At 37.0% G+C, this 14,247-nt stretch overlaps 2 protein-coding genes across 4 annotated transcripts; both read left to right on the forward strand.

Moving 5' to 3' along the window:
• The first annotated feature begins 578 nt into the window (after positions 1–578).
• On the forward strand, positions 579–3,095 carry LOC121967481 (pentatricopeptide repeat-containing protein At5g56310-like). Of its 2 annotated transcripts, none has more exons than XM_042517742.1 (2): positions 579–2,619; positions 2,702–3,095. In XM_042517742.1, exon 1 carries the CDS (start codon positions 595–597, stop codon positions 2,443–2,445), a length of 1,851 nt encoding a protein of 616 aa, XP_042373676.1. In that variant the 5' UTR covers positions 579–594; the 3' UTR covers positions 2,446–2,619; positions 2,702–3,095. The 2 variants fall into 2 exon arrangements, with proteins under 2 accessions (XP_042373676.1, XP_042373677.1); XM_042517743.1 differs by having other exon boundaries at positions 2,775–3,095.
• Positions 3,096–4,798: 1,703 nt separating this feature from the next.
• LOC121967482 (cleft lip and palate transmembrane protein 1 homolog) lies at positions 4,799–13,788 on the forward strand. Of its 2 annotated transcripts, none has more exons than XM_042517744.1 (12): positions 4,799–5,089; positions 6,265–6,411; positions 6,500–6,614; positions 6,700–6,794; positions 6,991–7,094; positions 8,672–8,706; positions 9,824–10,059; positions 10,973–11,066; positions 11,157–11,347; positions 11,794–12,013; positions 13,051–13,218; positions 13,337–13,788. In XM_042517744.1, exons 1-12 carry the CDS (start codon positions 4,883–4,885, stop codon positions 13,516–13,518), a joined length of 1,794 nt encoding a protein of 597 aa, XP_042373678.1. In that variant the 5' UTR covers positions 4,799–4,882; the 3' UTR covers positions 13,519–13,788. The 2 variants fall into 2 exon arrangements, with proteins under 2 accessions (XP_042373678.1, XP_042373679.1); XM_042517745.1 differs by lacking the exon at positions 4,799–5,089 and adding an exon at positions 5,102–5,250.
• The last annotated feature ends 459 nt before the right edge of the window (positions 13,789–14,247 follow it).

Here is a 14,247-nt window from a genome sequence, read left to right on the forward strand (position 1 = left end):
TCTCATATATAAATTTGATATTCTAATATGGTCTTAGATAAATAGGAGATGCTAACAGTGGCAGATGTGGACAGTTACTAAAATTGCCCATGAACCCCACTAATGCTTCATTATATAATACGTCCAAATATGGAATCAGGGAGATGATGAGTTTTTTTTCTAAAGACGGAACAGCTAACCTATTCAGGATTTAGTTCATGGATACCGAAAAGTATTGTTCGTTTAAAATCATTCTTTTGATGACAAGCAGAGAAATAAGGATGGTAATCAGAGATATTGTAAGTGCTTAAATATTCTATTAATTGCAATCAATCCGGTAAAATTAACAACAAAACTCAGCATGTCCTAACAAGCATTCTCTCCTATTTCGACTTCTGTACTAATAATTACTGATCATCTATAATTTATCTATATTAGTATAAAAAAAAATTAGGGAGAGTAATGGAATGAATAATTTACCTTTTGACACATTTATATTTGTGCTTATTTTACTTGTGATATAATTTACACAGCATTTTTACGAATTTAATAAAAAAATAAAAAAAATATTTTATCATAAAATATCGAACTGTGTGAAAGGCTGCTCTCATTCTTATGACCCCGCCCCGGCTCTGTTCCCTTGCTATCTCACTCCGCCGCCTCCGAAGTGCGCCGTCTTTCACCCATAAAGAACTCCTCCAGTTCCAAACCCTCCTCATCGTCCACCCTTCTCCTCCCTACTCTCTCCTCCATTTCCTCCCGGACTTCCTCTCTCGCTTCGCCCGCTCTCGCCCTGTCTCCCACACGTCGCTTCTCCTCCGCCACTTCTCCGCCTTCCGCCCTTCCTCTCTATGGAGCCACTTCCTACGCTCCATATCCCACCACCATCCCCACGCCCGCTCCCTCCTCCTCCTCCTCTGCCACGCCGTGGACCATCAAGACCGCCTCCCCGACTGGGCCATCCTCACCCTGCTGCTTCCCCGCTGCGCCGCTCTCCCCGAAGCTAGTGACGTCTTCGGAAGGGTCATCCATTGCCAGATTCTCACTTCGGGTCTCGCACCAGACCACGTTCTCATGACAGGGCTGCTCGCCTATTACTCGAAATGCGGTGACCTGCCTTCCGCGAAAAAAGTGTTCGCCGAAATGCCTGGTAAGGACGTGATCGCCCACAATGCTATGATCGCCGCTCTGAGCTGCCATGGGCTGGCGGAGGACGCTCGGACACTCTTTGACCAGATGTGCGAGCGAAGCTCAGCATCCTGGAGCTCAATGATCACTTGCTACTGCAAGCTGGGCTACCTTGATTCTGCTCGTCAATTGTTTGACTGGAATCCGATCAAGGATGTCGTCTCTTGGAACGCGATGATCGATGGCTACTGTAAGATGGGGAATTTGGTTAAGGCTCGCGAGCTGTTCGATCAAATGGGGGCATTGAAGGACGCAGTGACATGGAACACTTTGATCTCTGGATATTCACATCATAGAGAATTTGGAATGGCAATCACTATGTTTCAGTTGATGCAGATGGAGAATGTGAAGCCTACAGAGATAACCATGGCTAGCCTGCTGTCGGCCTGTGCCCACTTGGGTGCTTTGCACATGGGCAGATGGATCCATGCCTACATTCAGAACCACAGACTGAAAATTGATTTGGTATTAGGCAATGCCCTCGTAGTCATGTACTTCAAATGTGGGGATGTGGAGACTGCTCTGTCTGTCTTTCATGGGATGCCTATCAGAAACATTTTCTGTTGGAATTCTGTCATTGCAGGACTTGGGACAAATGGTTACGGTCAACAAGCTATAGAAACGTTTCTTGAGATGAACAGACTAGAGAGAATTAAACCAGATGGAGTGACCTTTGTGGGGCTCCTCTCTGCATGCAGTCATTCAGGGTTTGTAGCTGAGGGCAAACAATATTTTTCTCAGATGCTTCATATTTATGGAGTTGAACCCCAGATCGAACACTATGGTTGCATGGTTGACATTCTAGGGCGGGCGGGCTTTCTCAAAGATGCATTGCATCTACTAGAGACAATGCCAGTTCGACCTAATGCAATAGTCTGGGGAAGTTTGCTCCGTGCTTGCCACATTCATAGGGACAGTAAAGTAAGTGAACAAGTAACCCAACATCTGCTAGAGTTGGATCCAAATGATGAAGCTAATTATGTCCTCCTATCAAACATATATGCATCTTCCAGACGTTGGGACGATGTAGAGAAATGCCGGGGCATCATGTTCAGAAAAAAAGTGCACAAGTCACCCGGTTGTAGTTCAATTGAGGTAAACAGCAGGCTTCATGAGTTTTTGGTTGGCGATACCTCACATCCTCAGTTCGAGCAGATATATGCTTTTCTTGCTGGTATCGAGAAGGAACTGAGGGAGCTTGGGTACCAATCAAATACAGATTCTGCACTTCACCATATAGAGGATGAGAAGGAAAAATGGAGTGATGTACCACAGTGAAAAGTTTGCAATCGCTTTGGGAATATCATGAGTACACCAGAGAAAGCCCCCTTGAGTTGTGGAAAACTTAAGAATATGCATCTTCTGCCATGAAGCAGCAAAGCTGCTTCACCATTTCGAGAATGAAATCTGTTCTTGCAACGACAAATGGTGAAGATAAGTGGACATGTATAGGTATATTCTTTCCTAATTTATGGGTCTGTTTAATGATTGATTTTGGATATTACAAGTAAGAAATGGTTCTTTCAATCAATAGCACAATCTCTGTCAATGCATCCATGTGATGGCGGTTCCAACTTTCCCATTCATTAAGGTAATTTATCACGCAGGGAACTGAGATTTGCTGGTTAGAAGAGGTAGAATTGTGTGTGTGTGTGTGTTTTTATGATAATCCAGCTACATCCAGACTCTCACACACCCAACTAATCTCGGAGATGGACGACCTTCTCCCCGGTTCGGAAGCGCAAGCGGCTTTTCACCCAACAATCAGCATATATTTTTCATTCTACGGGAAGAAAATGTCTGTACTTGATTACTTTATTGAATGTCTTGTTGCTTATCCATGCCGGGGCGGTGGGGTTGTGTTTACACACTAGCATGAAGGCTGGCATAACGCAAGAAGAGCAATGATGTATAGACAGTGACTCTTTCTTATCTTTCTAACCTTTGAAATAAATATTAAATGTTAAAGTTACATAAGTGTTTTCTTTCTACGATCACTGGGATTTGCATATGTTATTTATGAATTTCAACTACTCAAGTTAGCCCCAAAAAAAACTAGAAGAAGAGTTTTCCTAGTTCCATGAGAAATGCTAGAATCAAATTTGGAATATCTAGAAAACTAAGAGGAGAGGACCAAATGTGGATTCAAGCCAAGTGTGATTTTATAAGTCGGCAAAGATTGGCACTCCTTGTAGAATCACACTTGGCTTGAATTTGTTCACTAACTTCTGATAGAGTCATAGGCTACGTTTATTTAAGGGTAATATAATTAAGTTTATAATGTAATAAATTTTATAATATAATGTAATATAATTTTGATTATATTATTATGTTTGGTAATATAATTTATGTAACATTTGATTATAAGGATGATTATATTTTTTTTATTTTGGGTCTAAAAGATAAAAATATCCTGCGACGTCGGTGACCGACGATGGTAGCGGCCTCGGCGGTGGCCGACGACGTTTGGAGGTGGCATCGGCAGTGGTACTTGGAGGCGGCGGCCGAATGTGGCGCCTAGAGGCGGGGCGACGGAAGCAACATCGGTGATAAGTTGATATCGAAAATGAATTATAGATATATTTGATATTTAAATTTTAATAAAATGATAATCTCATAATCTAATCAATCTGATTATATAGTGTTGACCTACATTACAAGGTGAATTATCTGCTTACCAAATGTAGTCATAATTTAACACATACAAATTGTAATTGCTAATAGTTGTAATAGTTATAATTTGATATTTGTTAAGCAGTTATAATAGGTATAAATCGCATTTACAAACGTATAATATAGACTAGCATGGATAAAAATAAAATATTTATATTATAATAACTATAATCTAGCATTAGTTAATAATAAAAAGTTCATAAAGCAGTTACAGTTCTTTAGGTATTATTGTCCCCATAGCTGTCCGGATTGGTAGTTGGTAAAAGAGTAATAAATTTGGGGTAGAATTTTGGTGGGGGCGTACTCTTAGGGAAGTATGCTATTCAGTAGGTAAAAATTATCATCTTTTGTCATATTATAATATAGTATTATTAATAAAAATTGAAATGCATAATTATTATAATCATACTGAAAATAAAAATACTTTTGAAAATAAAATAAAATGGAATGAGATGTTGGTTTAATAATAAATAAAAAAATAGTTTTTTAACTCGGAGTCTGGTTTTTTTAGCCATCTTGATATATTAATATTATAATACTTTTAAAATTTTGAATTAAATCGGATCAAATTATTATTATTATTTCACCCCGACGGAGACCACCTAGAGTGAGAAAACGAATAGGGATGCCACGTCTCTTGTTATCCTTGTTCTATCGTTCTGCCAAATTGCCGATCAGAAGAAAGGTTTCTTGAATAGATACAAAAAATTATCGCAAGGGGGAAGGTGCCCGATGCGCACAAATTGGCCTCATTAAAAGCAAATGCACATTCACCACTCTTTTTCCTTTCAATAGTATTCCTGCGTCACTTGGCCGAATAACTACCTTTCTGAGAGTCGAATGGGGCCCAAGCCAAGACCGCCATATTATCCACTGACAAAGGCGAGTGTGTTTTGGGTAGACGAGATCTGGTAAAATGTTGTTCATCTTGCCCTATCTATTTAAATCCCTTGCCACTGCAAGCAAATAAAAAATATCATCCCTTCCCTTCTCTTTTCTGATTCCTCGATCACCGTCTAGGATCGGATTCTCCGGTGCAGCGATGTCGCAAGCGGCAGAACGGCCGCTTGTGGCGGAAGCGGCGGCAGCGCCGAGGCAGGCACAACAGCAACAGGGTTTCAGGCAGTCGCTAGCGGGAGTTGTGAGGATGGCTGTGTTCTGGTATTTCGCCATGAAGTTCTTCAGCCCGAAGAAGCCCGTTGAGCCCTCTCTTCTTATCTCCAATCTATTCCAAAAGGGCGAGCCTTTGGTCCGTTGTATTTCTTTATGAAACCCTGCATTTTCTACTTTCATACCAGAAGATCTGATCGCGCGTCGGGGTCCTTAGATGGATTAAAGATTGTATTACCGACAGATATGTATATGAGTGATGTTTTGGCTTGATAGTGTACAGGAAGATTTGTTTGAGCGGTAATTTAAGATACTATTTTTTGACCTATTATTATTATTTTTTACTTTATTTTATTTTTGAAAGGAAATACTATCATCGATTTTTGCGTGATCACTATTATAATACACATGACGATGAATCTAGTTAATGGACTTCTACCACCAACTTGCCTAATGATTTTAGAGCTCAGTTAACTTTATGTCTTACTGCGTAGCCATTTCTGGTCTCTTGATTGCCGTGTATTTTTCACTATTTCATTCCTAGTGACTTCAAATTGACGACTTTTTAGCTATACTTATATCTATTGCGCAGTGGGGAAAAAGTAGTATCAACTGAGGCTTGTCATTTCCAAATGTAGCAAATCAAATATGTTCCTCTGCAAGTTCTGATTTGTAATTGAACAACAGTATTAAATGACCTTTCACATATGACTAGTCACTGATATGTCTATCTTTAAATTCTGATTTATAATTGAGCGACAGTGTTAAATGACCATTTTTGCTCCTCCTTTTGTTGCATAAGGTCAATTTATTTCCAGTACAGATTGGTTAGTGAGTACTCTACTGTTGCATGTTCACAAAGGTGAAGACTGTTGAAAATTATGCCAGCTGTTAGGATATATTACGCTGAAGGATATAGAAATATTTATAAGACTTGTAGATGAAATACTTTGATAATAAAAGCAAGGAACTCGTAATTTCATGTCAGTGTAGTGGATTCTGTAAGGAGACTGTGTAGAGACAACTTGTTTATAAAGCCTGTTCTAGTCCAAAACAACAAATGATTAGTTTGGTAGCTTGGTGTATATGTGCATAATGCAACAGGATTTTTTTTAGAGCATCCAAGTCATGGTAATAATTTCTTCATTATATTATTTTCAATGACTCTTGTAGTGTCTATTTGATTGATCAGCGTTCCTTGTTAGCAGAAGCTTCATAATTTGATGTAATACAAATTTGATTCTTTCTTGGTGCATTTTATCTGTTTGACTCTGGTACATAACAAAATTGTTTCCCTGCTGCTCTAATGACCAGGACATGTGGCTCTATCTTTCTGAGAAGGAGAACTTCAATGACTTCTCTGATGAAGATGCCCTTGTTTGGCATGAGGCAAATATTCCATACGCAGTTTGGGGTCAGAGTAGTACTAGGTCCTTGTCTATGCAGTATTATCCATCTGAGGTGCAATTTGGCTTATAATATAATTAGACATTTCTAATTCTGGATTCTTATGGTTAAATGATAGCTTGATGCAATTTGTATTTTATAGGCTGTGAAACACAATGGAACTTTGTATGCTCATGTTTTCTTTGCGCGATCAGGATACCCTCCGGATCCTAATGACCCAGAGTATGAACCACTATCTACCTTTAGGAGGACCCATTGTAAGTATACAGCGTTTATAGATTTCTGTTTTGTGATCTCAGTAATGTTACATTTCTAAACCTATCATCTCTGTAATTTGTTCAGCTGTTGTGGCCTTTTTTCCAAAGTCGAAATCTGATAAAAAGAGGAGCTTGTTAGGAAGTTCCAAAGATTCAGAAGGGGAAGAGTCAATGCTTGAGGTTCTACTCATTTCTCTGTTGCAATACCATTGTTGCTTCATCAATGCACAAATTATAGTATATGTTTTTCAAATAATTTTAGTTCCAACTTGCCTCATTTCTATTCTACGCTCAATTTTTATCCATCGGTGGAATAAATAATTGCATTGGTCCATTATTCTTCTCATGCTTCCATATTTTTATGGCATTTTTACAGGTGAAGCATGATAGTGAAATTGAAGCTGTGGATGAAGTCGATGCTGAATGGGTTTCATACTGGAAACCAAATATCACCATCAACCTTGTTGATGATTTTACAAGGTACTCCCAACAATCACCATTCCACACAAGAAAGTAAAATACAACATTCACTATTGTAAACAAGATGTTATTGGGTATTGTTTATGATTTTATGTTGAATATATACATAAATATATTTGGAACGTTTTCTTTCTCTTAGATAATGTATATGCAAGACCAAGTTGAGCATATAGATGCCATACATGAGATCAAACCCTAAACCTATGGGTTTGTTGCTGGATGTAATACATGTCCAAACGAGGTGTTTAGACTATTTATTTTAGATTGAAATATAAAAGGTTATGTAAAATCATCTATTATCTTGATGTTGGACATCTGCTTTTGTAAGAAATATCATTTATATATTTGGTTTGAGCTAAGAATGAAATTTGGTAGTATTCTTAGGATACATCTGTTTAGAAATTCCGTTATCCCATAGGAATGTTTTAGATAAATAGTAACAGTACGTTCATGAATTAAGGATGTCACAGATTGAGGTAGTTCGCTCTGTGGTCTGCAAGTGAAGTAAATGCAAATACAAACTGGTATACTAATAGCAACACTAGTACTGTAAGACTTATTGCAAAGAAGACCAACACAGTGGTGTTTATCAGTCTGATCATTCTTTTGGAAGAGTAGAATTGTAAACCGAGATTTTTGTGTGAAGATCTCACAAACCAAAATTACAGTTCTGCCAAGGGAAGACAAAACAATTTACAGCCTTCACAGTGACATCTCTGTTGTAGGTGATAGATGGAAGGCTTCGTGATTGTGATAAGGTCAATCAATGCCTCTGCAGGTGAAGATTGTTGTGTCATTGACACTGAGAGGCTCAACTCAGGTAAGATGTTAGAGTATAGTGTCCCAGCAAATCTGTAAAAGTGAGAGAAGTGAGATCTCTTTCCTGGTTGATCCACTGGATGAGAGAGGAAGGAGAGAGATCTCACCTTGATTGTGTAACTCAGATGCGAAGGAAGTACTTGCCATCATCACTGTTGCAAGTATTCTCACCATCCACTGGCGATTCAAACAACAAAAAAGACCCTTGAGAAAGAAAGATTTTGTCTACAATGGTGCTCTCGGCTTTAATTTTGGCTGCAAAATCTACCAGGGTATCACAGATGTTGCTTGTGGGATCGAGTAGGCACACAGATCTGAACTGGGAGCAACTTATCAACAGGTTATTAATAGATATTAGGGCCCCGATGCTATGTTTTGGGATGATTTTAGGTTAATCAAGTCATCAACCCTAGTAGCCTCTTTTACCTATATCTCAATTAAATTACGGGAATTTACATATCTTGTATGTTTATAATATTTTAATCAAGCCCTCAACGCATCACAAGTTGATAGCTTCAAAATTAAATTATTTATCTGATTCACATTTAAAACTCCTTCTAGAAGTAAAGTACTGGCATATAAGAGTGATTTGTATGCATTGTAGATGACTGATATATATTGATTCGTAAGATTAGCTCAAGTTGTTTCTTTGTACTTAATATGAGTTTCTCATATTTATATGTATATTGTAATCTTTTCTTTTTGTGGTTTTCTCATTGGCCTTCTTGTAATCTATTTATCTTTTTGTTGGATTGCAGATACCCTCACAACATCCCTGCAAATGTCATTGACTGTATCCTAGATCCAAATACTTAGGGTTTGATGTATAATTCACATACTTGTGTGGTTACTCAATTGATTGTTTAACTATTTTTTTTGTCTGTTTTGATCTATGTTTTCAGTAATTAAAGATTATTGAGATGTTTGATTTGTAGAACTTTTTAACACTACGTGGAGATTTGGTGGAAATTTTTTTGAATGTAACAAGCCCCCCCCCCCCCCTCTTTTCCTTTTACTCTTGTATCAATTGCAGTCAAGTTTCGTCCTATCAGAATTTTTGATGAATGCTGAACCTTCTATTGTTATGTTTTGCAATGATAGTTTGCAACTTTACATATCTTAAGATCCATTTTCCTTTCATGCCGCATTTTTAAAGTTCCAATAATTTAATTTGAAGTACCGTAATTGTCTGAAATCAATTTTTTTTTTTAAATTGGTGACTTAATTGGACATGCCACTGGTTCATTTATAGCTGCAACCAAATTGATCAAAAGATATTTTAAAGTTAGCATATCCAGCCTCCCAGGTTTGACTTGGGTTTCACAGATTTGATCTGTTATCAATTTGTTTTGAGCCAAACCTGGTTCTGATTTGGGCTCTGCTTCCTGGTTTAACTGGTTGGTTCACTCTGGTGGTCAAAACCTTAAACGGGTAGCTACTCTTTCTTTTTGCAGTCAGTTCTGCATTATTTGTTAAACCATGCATTGTGTCTTACACTGCATGAGACTGAGCAGTAATGATCATGTTTTTTTTTTCTTCTTTATGACTAGATGTTCGATAGGCCAAGGATCATATTTGTATAACAATAGTGATACTTCATTTCTTAAGGTCTCTGAACAGAGTGGATTTTGTCCCCTAACTTTCTAGTCAGTGTTGTAGATCAATCTAATTTCTCTTTGAGACTGTTCAGTTACATTTCATTGTATCCATACAAATTCAGTTGAACAAGACCATAATTATACTTGTCTTTCTGAATAGTAAAATACATTTCCTCCACCATATTAATGCCTTACGTTGTTTTGCACATTTTTGGATACTGACATGTAATTAAAGAATGCATACTGAATTTCAGCATAACATGCTCTGGTTGGTGTAAGTTTTAGATTAATATTCCTTAATGTAAATGGCAGATATAAATGTGGAGCCAACCACAGGGAATTACTTCCCTACAGTTTTCTTTAATGAATTTTGGCTTTTAAAGGACAAGCTTATGCCACTGAATGACAGCATGACGGAAGTACCTCTTAATCTAGAACTAGGGCCCATTAGCTTGACTAAGTGGCAATTCTTTTTACAGATTGAGCAGGCATTTCAGGTTCATCGTAGTTATGGTAGCATGCTTGAAGGTGAGGCTGATGAACTTAAGGTAAGGTCCAAGATTTTAATCTGAAGCAATTACTTTAGAAATTTGATATTTTTTTAGTCCTTTACAGTTTTCCCCCACTTAGATTTAGTTCAAATTCTTGTTGTACTAATTGTAATAAACTAGAAATAGCATGGACAACAAATTATAGTTTTTCAATTATTTCTCCAGCAGCTTGCACCTTTCCAAGTTATTCTGGGCCCTACATGGATCTTTCCCAACCATGCAAATAATCTATCTGGATCTTTCGCAGCTATGCAAATAATTCACATGGATCTTGTTAGGGTCTGAATTGTAGTAGCAAGAACCTATTGAAATACCAGAAAATACAAGCTGTTACATTAATCAATAATTCATTGCTTTCCTATGAATTTTCTACCCCTGTGATAGTGCACCTTCTTTAACAAAATAATAATTTCCATGCGAATAAGTTACTACATATTATATAGAACAATCTTTTGGAATTTGATTTTTTTTAATTGTTGCTGCTTTGACTTTATTCATTATCCTTTTCCTTATGCCTTGCCTTGATGAAATAGCCCTTACTCATAAAGCAGCTCTTAAAGCATAGGTGATTGGATCGTTGGTAACTTGCGCTTTTCATCTAGATCAAGGCTGATATAGGAATGGTGACCATACTAAAACCTTTGCCATATAGAGTGTAATTGTTTTCTATTGTATTCTAAAGACACAAAATGAGGATCAGACTGGAACAATCTTTTATGCTATAGTTGATAAAGTTTAAATTGACTTAAACAAGTCGGTTTGTATCTTTATTTCTTCCCTTTTTTTCCTTATTTTCCACTTTCAATGTTTTTATGTTATCAACCTAATTAGATATCTAATTGTTGTACTGGGCCATCTAGTCTGGTTGTTGGTTTAATGTATTGATATGTGATCTGATCTTGTGTTGCAGAGGGTATTCTTAGAAGGAAACCCATACCTCCTCGGAGTAACAATGATTGTATCTCTGCTACATTCAGTCTTTGATTTCTTGGCTTTCAAGAATGGTATGAGTAGATGCCAGTCTAGAAGATACTGCAAAAAATTCGAAGACTAAAATTTCAGGATAATTATAAGATTATTTTCATTTCTTGTAGATATTCAGTTTTGGAATAAAAACAAATCTATGGAAGGGCTCTCTGCAAAATCAGTCATTGTGAATTTTGTTTGCCAGCTGGTGGTTTTCCTTTATCTCCTAGATAATGAAACTTCTTGGATGATACTTGCTAGTTCTGGTATCGGCTGCTGCATCGAGTTCTGGAAAATAGGAAAAGCAATGCACATTGAGGTATGTTCCATCAAGTATGTTCCATCTTCTATTGTTATCACAGTCAAAAGAATATAAACGGGAAGTTGTACAATTACCATGAATTACTCAGAGAAAAAGAAAAGAAAAGAATAAATTGTTATTCATTCGATACAATACCAAGTCAATGGTGATAATACCATGAAATATTTGCCAAACATGCAAATATTTTATATGAAAAATCACAGTAATAGGACTCATTCATAAGCTTGCAGTGGAGAACATGAGCCTTCTAAATCTCATAAGTCAGTTTCAAAAGCTTCATTATTAAATGTTGTTAATATCTTCATTATCTTTATAATTAGAGTCCAATAACATTCCAAGTCTAATTGGTTGAGCAAAAGTAAAAGGGCCTAACAATTTGTTCAAGTTATCACGCCTAATATCCTTAGATTGTGCTCAACATTTTCTATTACCATCAACACCAGGTAGACAGAAGCGGAAGGATCCCCATGTTGAAACTCCGAGATCGCGAGTCATATGCCAAGAATAAGACGAAGGAGTATGATGATCTTGCAATGAAGTATCTCTCTTATGTTCTTTTCTTCCTTGTGGCTTGCTTTGCCATCTATTCACTTATGTATGAGCAGCATAAAAGCTGGTATTCTTGGATACTTTCTTCTCTAACGAGCTGTGTGTACATGTTTGGTAAGTTCTCCCTCTCCTTTCGTAATATGCAAATGAATTTGCTCCATTGTATTTTAGGCAAGACATCTACTAATAATGATTATTTCTGTGGATACTATATTACTCATTTTTCCTTTTCCAGTGTACTCATTGTTTAGCTTTGGAATTGCAAATATGGTTTTGATTCTTGTGATTTTCTTGATATCTTGTTTATCAATATCTTGATCTTACTCTGTAAATTGCTACGTTTACTCTCTCTCTCTCTCTCTCTCTCTCTATATATATATATATATATATATGAGCGGATCCTCTAGTCCGCAAATTGTGGACCAGAGGATGGTCCCTTGTATGGGATTGGGTGATTTGGATGGATCCTACCTGTAAATAGGAAGAGTCCATCTAAATCATCCAATCCCATACAAGGGACCATCCTTGGTCCGCAATTTGCGGACCGGAGGATCCTGCTTGTATATATATATATATATATATATGCAGTGATTGCCAGTTCAGTCATTAATTTCCCTTTCCCATCAACATGGCTATTTATATGGTTTTTGTTCCACCTCCTCATGGATCTACCGCGCGGAAATGTAGTAATGTGAAAATGTAATAGGGTGCTTAGTTAATCCAGCATAAAAATAGATACACGTTGAAGAGATGGTCATATCTATAACTGAGCAAATTGTTGTTGACCTGTTGTTCATTACTTACTATTAGTTTTAATATCAGGAAGTCCTTTGGAATTTGATTTCCTGTGATGACCTAAGAGATATTTCTGTTACCTCATCCCTTCAGATATTAACTTATGCATAAATGCTATTTTTTGTCAAAGGAATTCTTGCCACCAAGGTTCTACATATTTATAAAATGTTAGAATTTGACATGTAAAGGATTTAGTTAATTTACTGTTGTGACAGACGGCTTGATGATGATGAAAAGAATAAAATATATGGTTTACATCAAAACTTGGTTTAGGTTCATTTCTGTGTTTAGTTGATGAAAATCTCTTTCCCTTGTTTATTTGTGCAACTAATGTGGCCATTGCATACTATCGACAGGCTTTATCATGATGTGCCCACAGCTTTTCATCAACTATAAACTGAAATCGGTTGCGCATCTCCCTTGGCGGCAAATGACTTACAAGTTCCTGAACACAATCATCGACGACCTTTTCGCATTTGTAATTAAAATGCCCATGTTGCATCGCCTATCTGTTTTCCGAGATGGTAGGTGCTTTTTGAAATAACTTCTTTTATTGTCTTTAAGAATTCTGTGGACTTGCAGTACCACGTACGAGCAAGAAACAAATTTATTAATGTCTAACAATTCCCGTTGGCCATGCAGATGTTATCTTCTTCATATATGTCTATCAGAGATGGATTTACCCTGTGGATAAGAAGCGAGTGAATGAATTTGGTTTTGGTGGCGAAGACGATACCCAAATCAGCCAAAGTTTAGTATCTGGTGATACAGCCGCAACTAAAGAGGCTGAAGCTAGGATGGAAGGCAACAAAAAGACCAATTAGTTTGGGTATATTTGGTTGCATGTATTTGCTCACCGGTCTAGTGAATCGTTTGCCATACCTCTTGTTTGAGGACATTACTTGGCGCCGGATCCTTGCTCGGTCGTATGATTAGGCTGGTTGGCAAATTGTAACAGTAGTTTGAGGTTTGGTTTGGATTTTCATGTATTTATTCAATTACGATGTTTGACGCAGAGAGAGATTCGTTCTTCTGCTAGCTGGTGGTTAGAGAATTATTTATGATCATTTGCTTGAACACTCAGATTTCCTTTACTTTGTTGAGGAAAACTAATTTACATGAGAAGGGGACAGTTCGGGCTCTTTCCGTAGGGAAGGAACGGGAGCAATGGCGTGGCTACATAATTACTTGGAGTGGGTGCATGAATTAAGATTAATAAATTAATTATTAGTGTTTCTTGAAGGCAATTTTTGACATGAGCTGATATTCTAATGAACCAATTAGTTAAATTGTCGATTCGTTACAATATTTGTGCAGAGCCAACAATGTGTTCTTTTTAACAAGTTATATTACTTTGAACCTATTCAATGGCAATAAGATATTACATGACTGCCTTTGGAAATTTAGATTTGGTCATGGTCTATCTAAAAGTTTTGGTTAAATTTAAATAATTTGTTTTTTATAAATTTTGACTTAGCAATAAATTTTTAATATCTTTGATTGAGTGGCAAAATATTATATAATTACTTTAAAATATTGTTTCTTTATTTATA

Source organism: Zingiber officinale, chromosome 3B, assembly GCF_018446385.1.
Source record: "Zingiber officinale cultivar Zhangliang chromosome 3B, Zo_v1.1, whole genome shotgun sequence".
Classification (NCBI taxonomy): domain Eukaryota; kingdom Viridiplantae; phylum Streptophyta; class Magnoliopsida; order Zingiberales; family Zingiberaceae; genus Zingiber; species Zingiber officinale.